General features: G+C 39.5%; 1 protein-coding gene across 1 annotated transcript; it reads right to left on the bottom strand.

Annotated features, from left to right (window-relative positions):
* Positions 1-2,564: 2,564 nt before the first annotated feature.
* On the bottom strand, positions 2,565-15,560 carry MZT1 (mitotic spindle organizing protein 1). The gene is made up of 3 exons (XM_037528950.2): positions 15,440-15,560; positions 8,076-8,221; positions 2,565-4,575 (listed from the first exon to the last, which is right to left on the bottom strand). The coding sequence occupies exons 1-3, from the start codon at positions 15,507-15,509 to the stop codon at positions 4,552-4,554; spliced, it is 240 nt and encodes a 79-aa protein (XP_037384847.1). The 5' UTR covers positions 15,510-15,560; the 3' UTR covers positions 2,565-4,551.
* Positions 15,561-15,625: the final 65 nt, after the last annotated feature.

Raw genomic sequence — 15,625 nt, 5'->3', positions numbered from 1 at the left:
ATTAAAAAGACCAGAGCAATCAACGTAGTTTCAATTTTCTTCTGTGTTGAATGGTGAAATTGAAATGGGTGATATTTTAGATTAGTTTGACAAACAGGGTATTCCGAGTAAATCATAAGTAGATATTTGTTTTAACAAAATTTACATTAGTTTATATAGATATTTCAATATAGAGCAGTCAACAAATTCAAGTATAAGCTGTAGCTGTTGCAATAAAAAGTCCATTTACCGGTAGGAAAGTAGACAGACACTAGAAATTTTAACAAGACAGTTTTCCAACATTACCTCTTGGAAATACAATTAATCAGAACAGCCTTTTTAGGGCCTTGAAGTAACTGTCCAAGTGTACATCTGGCAACATATTGCTTTCAGTAACAGAGGCAATGATAAACTACTTCCATCAAATATACCTACATTTCCATTGAGCCTCTGGGGGCCCACAAGACACCCCAGTATTCTTACTCTAAAAAAGTATTCTTAATACACTTCCTGAATCTATTTGGAGTTATCAGATATATCCCCATTCCCCCCCCCCTTTTTTTTAACAGAACTTAAAATACTTCCTCATATATATGAACTCAACATGGAATTTAATAAACAAGAGCTATTGGGAGCTGGCATTGGGGTCCTCAAATACAACACTTTACAAAATCGATGGCTTTAACCTGTTTTAATCTTAATGATAAGGTACACACTAAATAACACCAAAGGTGATGGAAAACTAAATGTGTTTTGAGAGCAAGGGAAAAGGCAAATGACTAAAGCTATAGCATCCAAAATGAACTTCTAGTCACACATGGACACTAGAACTTAAAATGTGGCTAGTCCTTATACCATAGACAAAAATAAGACTAGGAGGGCTCAAAGCTCTAAACAAAAGAGCTAAAATTCATAGACAGTGGATGTGGCAATTAATTCCTGGATATGATACCAAAAGCATAGGTGACAAAAGAGATAAATATAACTTCATCAAAATTCAAAACTTTGTGTACCAAAGAACACTATCAAGAGTGAAAAGGAGACCCACAGAATGGGAGAAAATATTTGGAAGTCATGTATCTGATAAGGGATTAATTAATATCCTAAAATAAAGAACAATGCAACAATAAAACAAAACTTGGTCAAAGGATTTGGACTGACATTTCTCCAAAAATATACAAACATCTGGTAAGTACACGAAAAAGATGCTCAACATCACTAATTAAGGAAATGCAAATGAAAACTACAATTAGATGACACTTTACACCTAATTAGATAGCAAATAAAGCAACAAAAACAGGAATAAGCATTGTCAGGGATATGGAAAAATCAGATACCCAGTGCCTGGCTGGTAGAAATTTAATACGGTACAGGCACTATGGAAAACAGCATGTTAGTTCCTCAAAAAATTTAAGATGTAATTACCATGATCCACCAATATCACTTTGGGATATATACTGAACAGATCTGAAGCAAGGACTTGAACATTATTTGTACACAAATGTTTGTAGCAGCATTATTCACAATAGCTAAAAGGTAGAAATCTAAACAAATGTCTATCAACAGATGAATGCATAAACAGTATGTTTTATAGATATATAAGGGAATATCAGTCATCTTTAAAAAGGAGTTTCTGACACAAAGCCCAACAGAAGAATTTTGAGGTCATCATACCAAGTGAAAAGAGACAGAAGTAAAAACATTGTACAGTTCCACTTACACCAAGTCCTTAGAGTAGTCAAATTCATGGAAGTAGAAAACTGTTATTCTTTTTTTGAGATGGGGAAAATATAATAAAGTTATTGCTTAATGGGTAAGAGTCTTTTGATGGTCAAAAAATTCTGGATAGTAGAAATGGTTGAATGCACAACTTAAAAATAATGGTAAAACACAGTAAAACAAAAACAGACAATTATAAATCAGACACATCCTGCAGGGGAGGAAGAGGGAGAGGGAGGGAGGGAGGGAGGAACACAAGGGACTGAGGTGATGGTGCACGGGCATTGGTGAGGGAAATTCTATGGGGACTACACCTGAGAGCAGTGGAGGGGGCGCAAAATATTGTTTAAAAATGAACAATGATGTAAAAAATAAACTTAAAAAATGGTAAAATGTTTTGCTATGTATACTTTATCACAGTAAAAATGTGACTAGGGGTCCTCCCCGGTGGCACAGCAGGTTGAGCCCAGCACTGTGAAGCTGCCCGCAGCCTCTGCAGCATGGGTTAATTCCTGGCTGGCCAAGGAGATACCCACATGGCATTGCAGACCTCCCCTGCCTCGCCCACTACTCCCCTTAGCAGTGTCTTCAGTCCGTCTGCCTGTTCTGCTCCCTGGTCTGTCTCTGGTGAATTCTCTCACCCTCCCATGCCTCTGGCCTGTACCCCCATATAGGGTGTGAGGTACTTATTTTTTAAATAAATCTTTAAAAAAAATAAGTGACTAGTGTGAAGAACTGAAACTTTAATTTATATGCTTAAAAACTGGTAATTTAGTCATTAACTTTTAAGTTTTGAACAAATATGTATATTTCATAACGTCTCACTATTGTAAAGATCTTATTTGAAGTATAGAAAAAGTCTCAGGGCTATTTGAAAAGCCCACTCTGTTTTTAAGCCTGGGGCAATGTTAAGGTACCCATCTCCTTTCACTACTAGGCAAAAGTATTTCATTTCACATACAATTTACACTAAATTATAAAGTCTTTATGCAGTATTCAATCATAGGTAACAAGCATTTAAATATCTACAGAATTACACACAAGTTGAATTCACAGAAGCACAGAGTACATATCAATACTATCAAACTTTTTTATTTTTGTCATTGACAACACACACAACACTGTGACTGTATCATTATTTTGCTTGGTTTCCTTAAATATTACTTACATATGCATTAAAAATATATGTTTACATTTAAGAAAAGTAACACATTAAGGAAGTCCTCTGTAAACATAACTCCTTCTCAAATATATTTTCCTGCTTTGTTTCATACCTAAATAACTTAATCTATAAAGTCATAAATAAAACTATTACTTCTAATGGTCAAAAAGTATATACAAATATGGGAGCCTGACAAAAGTGTTCTCTTATGATTAATAAATGACAACAGGCAGTGTTTTCAGTGCTTATTATCAAATAAATGTCTATTCACAAGTTGTTATTATCCCCCAACTAGTTTTGTCAATAGACCTTCCAGTGCACTTGGTAAAGATACCATGCATTTAAAAAGTCAATAGTCCAAAGACTAGATTTTTAAAACAACAGGACAGAGGGTTGCCATTTAAATATTACTAAGACTTACTAAAACCACTTCAGCATGTCTGAAGAAGAATCCTGCTAAAGAGTGAAAGCTTGTAGTATCATTCAAATGGAAGCTAACAAAGTCTGATATTTAAGAAACAATAAAATAAAATTGAAGTTGTATTAGGCTTGAGAAAAATATTGCATTGAGAGTCTATTACAGAACAGAATCAATGTTAACCTAAATTTTCTAAAATTTATTTCGAACCACCATTCTCAGTTAAAACTTCCCAGGTGAAAAAAAGGACACACAAAAATAACCCTAGAAAGGCATGTTATAATCCCTGATAAAGAACTTTTGATTAGATTTTAATGGCTAGACATCTCCTCATTCAGAAAACATTAACATATTTTGTTGAAAGACATTTCCTACTTGGTGATCTATTAATCACTCAAGATTTATTAGTTAAGTGCTCAAATGATTTTTCTGTAATAAATGAAAAGAATTTTTCTTGTTAGAAATGTTTCATTACACATTGTTTTATTGTTATTTAGGCCATCATTTGCAGAGTATATAAACTCGAAATGAAACACATTCTCAATTAATATTCTTATTAAATTTAAATGATTCAAATGACACAATACTAAGCTTAGCACTGCCATTACTTTAAAAAGTTTAAGTCTCCAAAAATTTTTTCAACTGGTTGATTTGGTTCTTATCTATTAACTGCCAAACTTTATGTTTAAAAAACTAAATATTCTTTGTTAAGGAGCAGAACAAGAAATGTTTTTCTGTTCTCATTAAAATCAAAGATTCTGATACACATAATGAATCTAAATCAAAATTCATAAATGGTGGCTGAAATCCTGACAACTTCTAGCCTAATACAACATAAATCCAGTTATTTTGCACAAGTAATTCAAAATTAATGTTTATAATGGAAATGTCAACAAGTCATAACTACTACATTACACTGATGGGCTCCACCATACTTCAACCAGGCACAGCAGATGTGCATATCGGACAGAGACTGCTCAGAAAATTAAAGCTATCAGAGCTATGAATAAAGAATACATAAATATGAAGACAGCAATGGCAAACCATTCAAGATATTTTTTAAAAAAAGTAAGATGTAACATAAAAATATCTGATAGTTCTCTGTAAGCCACTTTCCAATGATTTATAAAGCTATGGTTTTATAATTCTCTTTAAAAAGAAAATGTGTCTACACTGCTGCATGCAGTAATTTCATTGTACATTCTTAAAAACAATGCAATCTTCAAATCCTTTTGCAGAGCTTGACATAACTCATCAGGATTTCTCCAGAAAGTCAGCTTGTCGTATTTTCAGCAGCCTAGAACAAGAAAGTAAGATTCATTATAATAAAACTATAGAAAAAGAGACACCATGATGATAAATTTGTAGATATGCACTGACATTAACAAACATCTCTTCCCCCACATATATCAAACCACTTTTATCATGAGAATGCAGTGGTTTTCACTTTTTGTAGTACATCAGAACTACCTTATTTATTTATTTATTTATTTATTTATTTATTTATTTATTTATTTATACAAGCACTGGGTACAGTCAGAAGCGCAGGAGGGTGAGCGAATTCACCAGTCAGAGAAGAGAGCAGAAAGGCAGACTGACGAAGTACACTGCTGAGGGGAGCAGTGGGAAGCAGGGGAGGTCTGCGAGCCATGTGGGACCCTCACCCGGTGGCCGGGGATGGAACCGGCACTGCAGAGGCTGCAGGCAGCTTCACAGCCCAGCGCTCAACAGCTGCGCCACCAGGGAAGCCCTCCTACTACATTCTTGACAGGAATATAAACTGGTGCAGCCATTTTGGAAAGCAATTTGGATCTACCTTAAATAATTAACAATGGAAATACCTTAAGATCCAGCAATCCCACCCGTTGGCATTTACCCAAAGAACATGAAATGGCCAATTAAAAATATGGTACATTGTGGGCCTCCCCGGTGGCGCAGTGGTTGAGCGCTGGGTTGCGAAGCTGCCCGCAGCCTCTGCGGCGCCGGTTCGATCCCCGGCTGCTCCCTGGCCAGCGGAGGAGGGTCCCACATGGCGCGCAGACCTCTCCTGCCGCCCGCTGCTCCCCTCAGCAGTGTACTTCGGTCCTTCTGCCTGCTCTGCTCCCCGCTCTGGCTCTGGTGAATTCTCTCACCCTCCCGCACTTCTGACTGTACCCAGTGCATGTATAAACAAAACAAACAAACAAACAAATAAATAAATAAAAAAAAAAAAAAAAAAAAAAAAATATGGTACATTGTATATTCTACACTGATAATCGTAGCATGATTTATAATAACTAGGACATGGAAACAACCTAATACCCACTGATGGAGGACTGGATAAAGAATATGTGGTATAGTCATACTGATTATTACTGAGTCATAAGGAAAGACTAAATGTTGCCATTTACAGCAAAATAGAAGGAACTGAAGGGAATTAAGTACAGTAAAGCAAGTGACAATAAGAAACATTGGCATTTACACAGCAGACAATTCGACTAAGCAAAATACTTGCAAAAACTAGCAGACAATAAAGGAAGTGAGGTTTCTAGGTTAAAAGGAAAGAAGGAAGGCGGAAGGACTAAAGGGATATAAGGAGTAGTGACTGGGGGCGGGGGGATAAACTATAAACAGATAACCCAGAAAAATCATTAAAAATTTGAAAAGATACCTCACAAAGGAGAATGTCGAAACAAACAAGTAAAAACCCATTCAATCTCATTTAATACTCAGAGAATGCAAATAAGCCACATGAGACCAAACACCAAACCCAAACACATGCATCAGAATGACCAAAATTAAAGACTAGCAATAATAACCAAGAGCATAGGCAAAGAGAGCAAGGGATAGTCATATGTTACTGGTGGGAATATCAATTAATACAATTACTTCACAAAAGTCTGGCATTATCTATTTAAGTTGAAGCAACACATTATTTAAAATCTAGCATTTTTACTGCTAGATACACACCCAACAGAAATATAAGCATACAAGTATCAAGAGACATAAACAACTATACCCACAGCCACATATTCACAATATTCATTCATAGCAGGAAAGATATAGTGTACAATGATTACGTATTACATGTACATGTGAGTGAACTGAACAAAGTAAAAGAACCCAGCAGAAAGATTATAAGTTCAAAATTTCACAAAATTAAACAGCAGTGTTTAGAGAGCCACAATTAACCAGTAAAAGAAGGTGTCTGCTGTAAAAGTCAGGGCAGAAGTTACTGGAGGGGACAGCAGGAAAGAGAAGTTGAGGTTAATGATGAGGGGAGCACAGAGGAGACTTCACGGGTGCTAGAAATGAGAGTTGTATGGATATTCTTTTTATAATACACTTCCCAAGAGTAGAATATAATTTAACCAAATGCTGCTACTTTATAGCAAGAAGAGTCTTTCCCTCCAACATCCAACAATATGTTCCTCACATGGGCCTCCCCGGTGGCGCAGTGGTTGAGCACTGGGTTGCGAAGCTGCCCACAGCCTCTGCGGCGCCGGTTCGATCCCCAGCTGCTCCCCGGCCACCGGAGGAGGGTCCCACATGGCGCGCAGACCTCTCCTGCCACCCGCTGCTCCCCTCAGCAGTGTACTTCGGTCCTTCTGCCTGCTCTGCTCCCCGCTCTGGTTCTGGTGAATTCTCTCACCCTCCCGCGCTTCTGACTGTACCCAGTGCTTGCATAAATAAATAAATCTTTAAAAAAAAAAAAATGTTCCTCACAAGTTTCTTTGTATTTTTCGCAATCATCTGTTCATAATGAGACATACATATACACACATGTATTTTCTAAGACACTTGAAACTTTCTCTGTAACTGTCCTCTCTTCTGAGCTTACCAGAAACTCCTTTTTTTTTTTTGGTGGGACCCTCGCCGGAGGCCGGGGAACAAACGGGGGCTACAGAGGCTGCAGGCAGCCTCGAGGCGAAGCGCTCAAGCGCTGCGCCACCAGGGGAGGCCCCAGAATCTCCTTTAATGTCCATAATTCTACCAAAAATGTCTTCAAGGCAATCTACGCCTTTTCTATCAAGCACCTTTAAATTTTCCAATCTCTTCTCACCACCCCATTCCAAAGTCACTTCCACATTCTTAGGTGTTTCTTAAAAAGCAACACCCCACTACCCAGTAATAAACTCTGTATTAGATTTCCAAGGTTTCCATAACAAAGCACCACAGACTGGGTCAGCTGAAACAACAGAAATTTATTCTCTTAGTTCTGGAAGTTAAAAGGTCAAAATCAAGGGGTCAGCCGGGCCATGCTGTCTCTGAAGACCGTGGCAGAGGACCCTTTCTTCTTTCTTCCACTCCTCTGGTGTCTGCTGACAATTCTTGGCCTTTTTTGGCTCATAGGTGCCATTACTCCTAATTCTGCCTGTTGTAACGTGGTGTGCTCCCCTCCGCACACTGGGTCCACATGGTGCTCTTTTCATCTGTCTAAATTTCCTGTCTTACAAGCACATCACTAATCATTACAATCTCATTTTAATTTGATTACTACAGCAGATACACCATTTCCAAATAAAGCCATAATCACATGTATTGGACATGAGCTTATCTTTTGGGGGGCAGATACAATTTTACCTATCACACAAAGAAAATTCTAAACACAGTTGGGGACTTCCTGGAAAAGATAACATGGTCTATAACGGCAATTTTTGTGATTTGTACATCTGCTCCTGGTCTTCAGAATTTCTCCTGATGGTGACAGAAGCTGGTTTAATCTTGTTCAACTAGGATCTTTATATATTTCATCATTAATCATTTTCTAAACAAAAGCATGTTTAGTTAAAATGAACTAATATACAATCCTCTAACCTTTAGTGCTTCAGTGGCCTTTCGAAGTTCTTTAATAACTGATGACAAAGCTTCTGGATTAATTCCTTGTTCACAAAGTCGTACACAAATAGACAGGGTTTCCATATCTAAGCCAGTATTCAATATTCTTGAAATCTCAAGCAGAACTGAAAAGATAGAGAAAACTTTTTGAAAAAACCTTACATATGCGCATTAATACTTTTGTTTTTAATCCACACAATACACGAACAGCATCAAAGAACTAGAATAGTATCACCAGATTTGGAAATTGACTTCTAATACTGTTTTGCCTTTACTCAGCCCTAGGAACTTAAGATAACCTCCCTCCATATAACCACCTTTTGTATCTCGGTTTATATTCTACTACTCATTTACTATGCATCCAAAATGTATGCATCATTATCAGGATTATTCTATTTCTTCATTTTTTTAGTTATGATTTTACAATGTAAAACATTCCATTTTATGGAAACAGACATTATTTAACCACCATCCTATTTTGAGTTGTGTGGGTCTCATGTTTCCCCTATTAAAATATTATGATTACCAATATTATGTACTAATTTAATTTCAATAGACTAAATTCCTAGAAGTGAAACTGATCCGTCAGCAATACGCTGGTGGACTAGGGTTTAAGTCTCAGCACTGTCACCTCTCTGATCCCCAGCCAGGGAGTTAACCCACACAGCGCAGCAAGACCTCTCCTGTCTTGCCTGCTGCTCCCCTCAGCAGTTTATTTCAGTAAATCCACCTGCTCTGCTCCCACTCTGTCTCAGGTGAGTCCTCTCACCCTCTGCACCTCTGGCCTACACCCCAGTTCTTCTACACAAAAATAAATGTATGCTTTTTAAAAAAAGCCTTAAAAAATGCTTATAGTTTGAGAGTATACATGTCTGTTGAATCTAGTAATAATCATTTTTTAACTTCATTTTCATAGTACTTCATTTTATTTTATTGTAGTATTGTCTTTGACATGCAAAGCACTAACACAGAGAACCAAGGATATAAATACATAGATTCAACCAAGCTTTGTTTTATGGTGGTTACTTTACTGAATGTGTTTAGAAGTTTTTAAGTCAATGGCCAACATGTTTTGCAGTTCCCTCTATCATTTTCATTTTTCTCCTGGCATTATCCTTACAAAATTATTTCCCATACAAAAGTTACATAATTCTAGCACTCTAAAGTTTACCCCATAAAGATTTGAATATCTGAATCCCTGGAATGTGGGTGAGACAGGATTTAACTTTTCTTCCCAGAAAGTCTGAAGTATTCACATTGTTAAAGGGGTCCTTTCTACTTTTTCATATCAGACAATCATTTTCATCTCTAAAAGTTCAATTTGTCTCTAATAAATGTTATCCATGCTTCCACCTAACTTTCTGAGCACGTGAAAAAATTTTAATGTCCTCATTTGCTAATTATAACATCTGTGTCAATTTTGCATGTTTTAACTGATGGAATTTTTCTCCTCACATGGGTCATATTTTCCTGCTTTGCATACCTAATTCTTAAAATGCCAGACATTATAATTTTTTTTTAAGATCCATTCATTTATGCATATAAGAACTGGGGTACAGGCCAGAGGTGCAGGTGGGAAGAGGACTCACCAGAGACAGAGCGGGGAGCAGAACAAGCAGATGGATCGAAAGCATTGCTGAGGGGAGCAGCGGGCGAGACAAGAGTGGTCTGCTGCGCCATGTGGGTTGCTCCCTGGCCAGCTGGGGATTGAACTTGTGCTGCAGTGGCTGCAGATAGCTTCATAGGTTGTGTCTTAACCCCTTGTGCCACCATGGAGGCCCCCATTATAAATTTTACCTTGTTGGGTGTTGGGTATTTTCATATTTCTATACATATTCTCTAGCTTTGTTATGAGATGCAGTAATCTGGAAACTGTGTGATCCTTCTGGGTTTTCAATGAGGTAAAAACCCTTCTGGGTGATCTGCCCATTGTCTTATGAATTATGAAGTTTCCCATTCTAGCAGGAAAAAAAGGTACTATTCTCAGTCCTGTGTAAACTGTTCTTTCCAATCATTTGGATGGTTCTTTCTCCAGCTTCTTGGGTACTCGCTCACACATGTGCTAATCAAAGTTCTGGTGAATGCTGAGGGGGACCCTTGTATAGCTCGTCAGAATTCTCTCTGCAGCTGTTTCCTCTCAGGTACTCTGTCCTGCAAACTCTTCCTGCCTTGGTCTTCCTAGACTCTAAGCTCCTTCTGCTCAACTCAGGGTGTCTACTGGGTTCTGCATGGCCCCCACCACTTATCCTGTAGTGTGGTCTGGAAACTCTGAAGGGAGCTGGGGAAACCACTGGGCTCACATTCGTTCATTTGTTTCCTGTCTGTCAGGGATCACTGTCCTTTGCTGCTGATGTCCACTGGCTTGAAAACTGTTCTGCATATTTTTCCGGGTTCTGTTGGTTATTTTGGGTAGGAGGGTAATGCCAGTCCTTGCTACACCATCTTGTTTAGAAGCTGACAGCCCTTCCCATTTGCATTTCTTCACTCCTGATAGTCCAACATACCAATACTTTGTTGTTGTTGTTGTTTTTTTCAGTTGTATCCAGACTTTTATTCATCTGTTGAATTTATTTTAAAAGCTCCATTTTAATAATTCTACATTTTCCCCATAGTCATTTATTACAACTTCTAATCTTGTGGTGGTTGTTTCTGCCTTTATCTATTTGAGGTTATATTCCCATTTCAGTCATTTTTGAGACTTCTGTTTTCAAATATAAGCAGCAAAGAGTGTGCTTTCTAGAGCCAGACTACCTAGGTTCAAATTCTAATGCTATTACTTAGTAAGCAAGATGAAGTGTCAGTGACTTTATCACTCTGTAAAATGGAGATAATAATGGCGCGCAGACCTCTCCTGCCGCCCGCTGCTCCCCTCAGCAGTGTCCTTCGGTCCTTCTGCCTGCTTTGCTCCCCGCTCTGGCTCTGGTGAATTCTCTCACCCTCCCACGTTTCTGACTGTACCCAGTGCTTGTACAAATAAATAAATAAATAATAAATCTTAAAAAAATAAATAAAATAAAATGGAGATAATAAGAGTACTTATTTTATAGGAACATTATGAGGATAAAGGGCATGCTTAGAATTGTGCTTAGTATATGGTAGTGCTCAATAATAGTTAGCCATTACTACTACTTTCTCTTTTTTTTCATGTTAGTTTTTTATGCTTTTCATATATCTTGGGTGCTTTATGATTTTCAGCTGAAAGTGCATCTTCCAGACTTGTCTTGGATTGGTGATGCATCCTTGGCTGTGAGATTACCTCCTATTAGCCTCAGTCCTGTAGCTCATGCCTTGTGGAAGTATCCTGGCTCCAGACCCACAAGACAAATGCATGGTGAGTCTCAATCCTTGGCCATGGCAGATGGCACATTTCTGGCCTCCAGCTTCTTTCAGGCAGGGCAGCATGCTTTGTCAGGTTTCATTCCCAATCTCCTGCTGTGGTTCCCATCTGCTCCTTTCTTTGAGGAAAACCTCTCTAATCAATGGAGATTTCCCTTTCTTGTTTTTGAACATGCCTGTGCTGATTATAGTATTTTAATATTACTTCCAGTCATTTTTATATGCATGCAGTGAGAGAGTGATCCAAATTCATTCTTTTATATGCTTGGAACAGAAAGTTGCAGCAAGTGCTAATCATTATCAATTTTCAGAGTGAAGCATCGATGTCTTTCATTTTTAGTTTTTTGTCATGCATTTTGTCATGGATTCTACTTTACTCTTATATTCTAAGAACTTAATATCTAGGATATTATTTATCTCTACTGAGCAGCCAGTTACTTTAAAGAACTATATGGAGGCTTCTACCAGTTTTGTTGTTGACTTTCTTGTATAATCACTTTACCTCCAAGTAACAGTTTTATGTCCTTTTATGTCTTCTTTTCTACTCTTGAATTACATGCTGCCTTTCAGGTCCATTTCAGTACTACTATTTCTTCCTTTAAGCTTTCTTTTAAAATTGACATTAATCTTTACTTCCTAGCTTCATAAAATGTAATCAGTACATATTTCCGTTGTGTCTACGATGAAAGTGGCACCTCTAAGTATTTTGTGCCTATTATGCTACTGCTGGAAATTCAGCTGTGAACAAAACAGGTAGGGTCCCATTCCTCATGAACATTACAGTCTAGGAGAAGGGATAGATATTAATAACTGACTTCAGTTACTAAACGAATGAAAAAATAGCATACTTCCAAAATAACAATGGCATCTTACCTAGCTGTCCAGGAAATAGTGCTGAGGAAAGACTTATCTGAAGTAGTAACAATTAAACTTAGACTTTTAAGGGTGAATAGAAATCAACCTGACTAAAGCAGAGGCAAGCACAAGAGGCAAAGATGGAGAGCCAAGAAAGTGGCTTGTAAAAATTCCTATGCTAAGGAGAACTTGGTAATTCACAGACCTGAAACGCTCAGGCAATGCAATTAATCAAATCTGAGATGAAGGAATAACTGAAAGAGATTAGTGACGAGTAAGAGGTAAGGGAGGTGAAGAAAGCAAGACTAACTCCCAGGTTTCTTTCTCACATGAGCAACTAGATTGATGGTGGTAGCATGGACTGTATGTTCTGCTGAAACTGCCTTGCACACTGTGGAACTCTCCTAACTCCTTTTTCTAGCTTACTGATTATAAAGTAGCACTACAATGAAGGCTCTCGTAAGGAAAAAGCTCATTACTATGAGAATAGTCAAAAACATAATTACTAGTGTAAAATTATAACTAGATGCATAAAGAAAATTTAGGCTATAATAAAAATTAAAGTAGGAAACTATCAGTAAAGAGTACCTAAAATTTCAAAATGTTGGAAAGCAAAGAGGCAACTTAGTATGTTAGAGGGGAAATAGAGGTAATTGAAAGACCTATTTTAAAGAGGAAACGTAGAAAGAGAATGCTGAGGATCTAAGAATGAGAGTAGAGGATCTTATGCAAAGCCTTATATTAAATCAGAGGAGCTCAATGAGCTTCCGTTCTGAGTGAGCTGCAGAGATAAATGACCAAGTCTACCTGCTTCCTCCCTTGTCTGAAGTATCTTTATCAAAATCCTTTTATTTTATAATAAAATTAAGATGGTTTATAGCTGAGTTCTAAATCTTTGCAAATTACTGACCTTCATTAAAAGATTAAATCACTGTTAACTGATTAATACTGATGGGAGGGAGGGAGTAAGAGAATGAAGGGAAATATACTGGATCTTAAAAGGAAGGTAGTCAAACTCAAAAGACTTGGTTTTCATGGACAGATTTAAGTATAGTGAAATGCCTCATTAACAGCATTTCAAATAGTGATGGTATTTGAGGAGGTCCAGCAATCGCTTAAACAAGCTCAATTTTATTTCTGGGAAGGAAGTGGGATTATAAAATAACTGCATTTAGGGCTGTTTTTTTCAGTTCAGCACATGGCCAATTATTTACAATGTGCTGCTAAGTCTACCCTCACAAACAACAGGGAAATTTTTATCCATCATTACCTTTGCAATAATGTAACTTTGCATTTTATGTGACTGTTGTGGACTCCATTATGGGCATGACAGGATTTTCTGTAGGATTTAGAGTTTTAAGGAACATGACAATATGTAACTACCACACTTGGTAAATGTATACCCCTACCAACTTTTTATTTTCTGGTTTGTGGGCAAACTGAGTGTAGAGGAGCACTTACAAAAGTCTCTCAACTTTCTGCACTTTTTCAGGTTTTTACACTCTATAATCTTCATATTACAAAAAGATCTGTCATTAAAAATCTTGATGATGTAACTAAATATAAACCATATGCTCTCATTTATACACCAGAGATAAAAGTTTCCTATTTAATGGGATCCTGTGCCTTTATCAGTAAAGCACTACCAAAAGCTCACATAAATAGGAAATGGACTAGAAGTGAGCTCTCCATCCCTTATGCTCCCCATCCAGGGCAAAAAAAATGCACTGGCTCCCAAGCAAAGATATAAAACAATGTTACAAAGATATAAATACGTAAATCCAACTTTCAAAATCAAACAATCCCTGATACAGAAAAGGATGGGGTAACAAGCTGAATGTCAGCAACAAAAATTCTGCTTTTCAGAAAAACAGCAAAACAGACACTTGCTAGTGAAAAAATTAGATGCAAAGGCTCTAACACGCAAAACTCTCTGAAAAGCAAATAGGAGCCAATTTATTAAATGCCAGAAGGTTTATCGAAGCCTCTAAGGAAGGACTATGAGGGAAGTGGAGAAGACAGGGTAAGTGGAGCTAGAAACTAAACGGATAGGTAGATGGGGGAGCAGGATGGGGACAAAGAAAGGTCTAAGTGAGATGACATCTGACAGACCACAACAATAACTATCTTTCACTGGTGGTTTTTGATGTCTTTTTTTTTTTTTTTAAATATTCACAATAACCCCAGGAATCAGTAATCTCATTTTACAGGGGAGAAGGGTTAAAAAAAAACAAAAACAATAAAACTTAAAAATGTTTAAATAGCTTGTCCAAGCTCACCACCAAGGGTATAAAGTGTCAGAGACGCATTAGAGGGTAGAGAGAGGCTAATTCCACTACTTATTTCCTCTTCCGATACAAGAGCAGGTGAGACATTCCCCGTGCCTCCAGGAGCCTGCAAAGAGGAAAATAAACCCACAGCCCCAGGACACAGGCGGCACCTGCTCCAAGATGAAATTCGAGCAATTCTAACCCAGGGGCGATGAGTTCATACATTGGGCATTAAAACACGCGTGCTTAAGTGCAAGGGACAAAGAACACAGCGGTGACCAAACACACAAGGCACTGTCCTCCCCCTAACACCTTGAGGGTCTACAGTTGGGGAGGAAGGGAGGTTGCAGTTTCGGGGGGGCTACCGTTTCAAGGGCTCCCGCAGTGCTCCCCGCTCGGGACCGTGAAGGGGCGCGCAGCACAGGGCACCGGGGCCGGGTCGAGCGAGCCGGGTGACGGCGGGGCGGGCGCGGCCGTGCGTGGCGGGGGCGCGGCACGAGGGGAACCGTGGGCGCGGCAGAGGGGGGCGCGAGGCGGGCAGGGCGCGGCGGTGGGAGGCGCGAGGCGGGCAGGGCGCGGCGGAGGGGGGCGCGACGCGACGCGACGCGGACAGGGCGCGGGTCCGGCGCGGGAGGGACAGGGCGCGCCGGGCTGACGTGAGGGCCGGAACGTCGCGCGCGCGCGCCAAACTACGCAGAAGCGAAGAGACAACTCTCCAAAGATGCGACCATCAACCCTGCGGTCCTGGCGGGTCCTTGGGGAAGCTCAGAAGCTGCTGTTCGGGGCGGGAACGGGACCTGAAATCCTCCCGGGCTCCCCCCCGCCTGGGAGCCTTGCCTCTGGGGGCCCGCGGCCAGGTAGACGGGCGGAACGGGCACTCACCGTCCATGGTCTCCCTCACCGCGTTCAGGTTGGCCGCCGCCGCTGCACCGGCGCCGCCGCTGCTCGCCATGGTGCTGGCCGAGGCAGGCGGAAGGAGGGCCTGACCCGGAACTGGAGCCCCTTCCACTCTCCCGGGCAACCCCCCGCGCGTCCCCCGCTCACGCCGGGCAGGCTCCGCCCCGCGCG

The sequence above is a fragment of the Talpa occidentalis genome, unplaced genomic scaffold (assembly GCF_014898055.3).
Source record: "Talpa occidentalis isolate TD23 unplaced genomic scaffold, MPIMG_talOcc4v2.1 talOcc4.5, whole genome shotgun sequence".
Lineage (NCBI taxonomy): Eukaryota > Metazoa > Chordata > Mammalia > Eulipotyphla > Talpidae > Talpa > Talpa occidentalis.
Note: the sequence above shows the minus strand (reverse complement) of the source record. Positions and strands in the feature narration are given on the sequence as shown.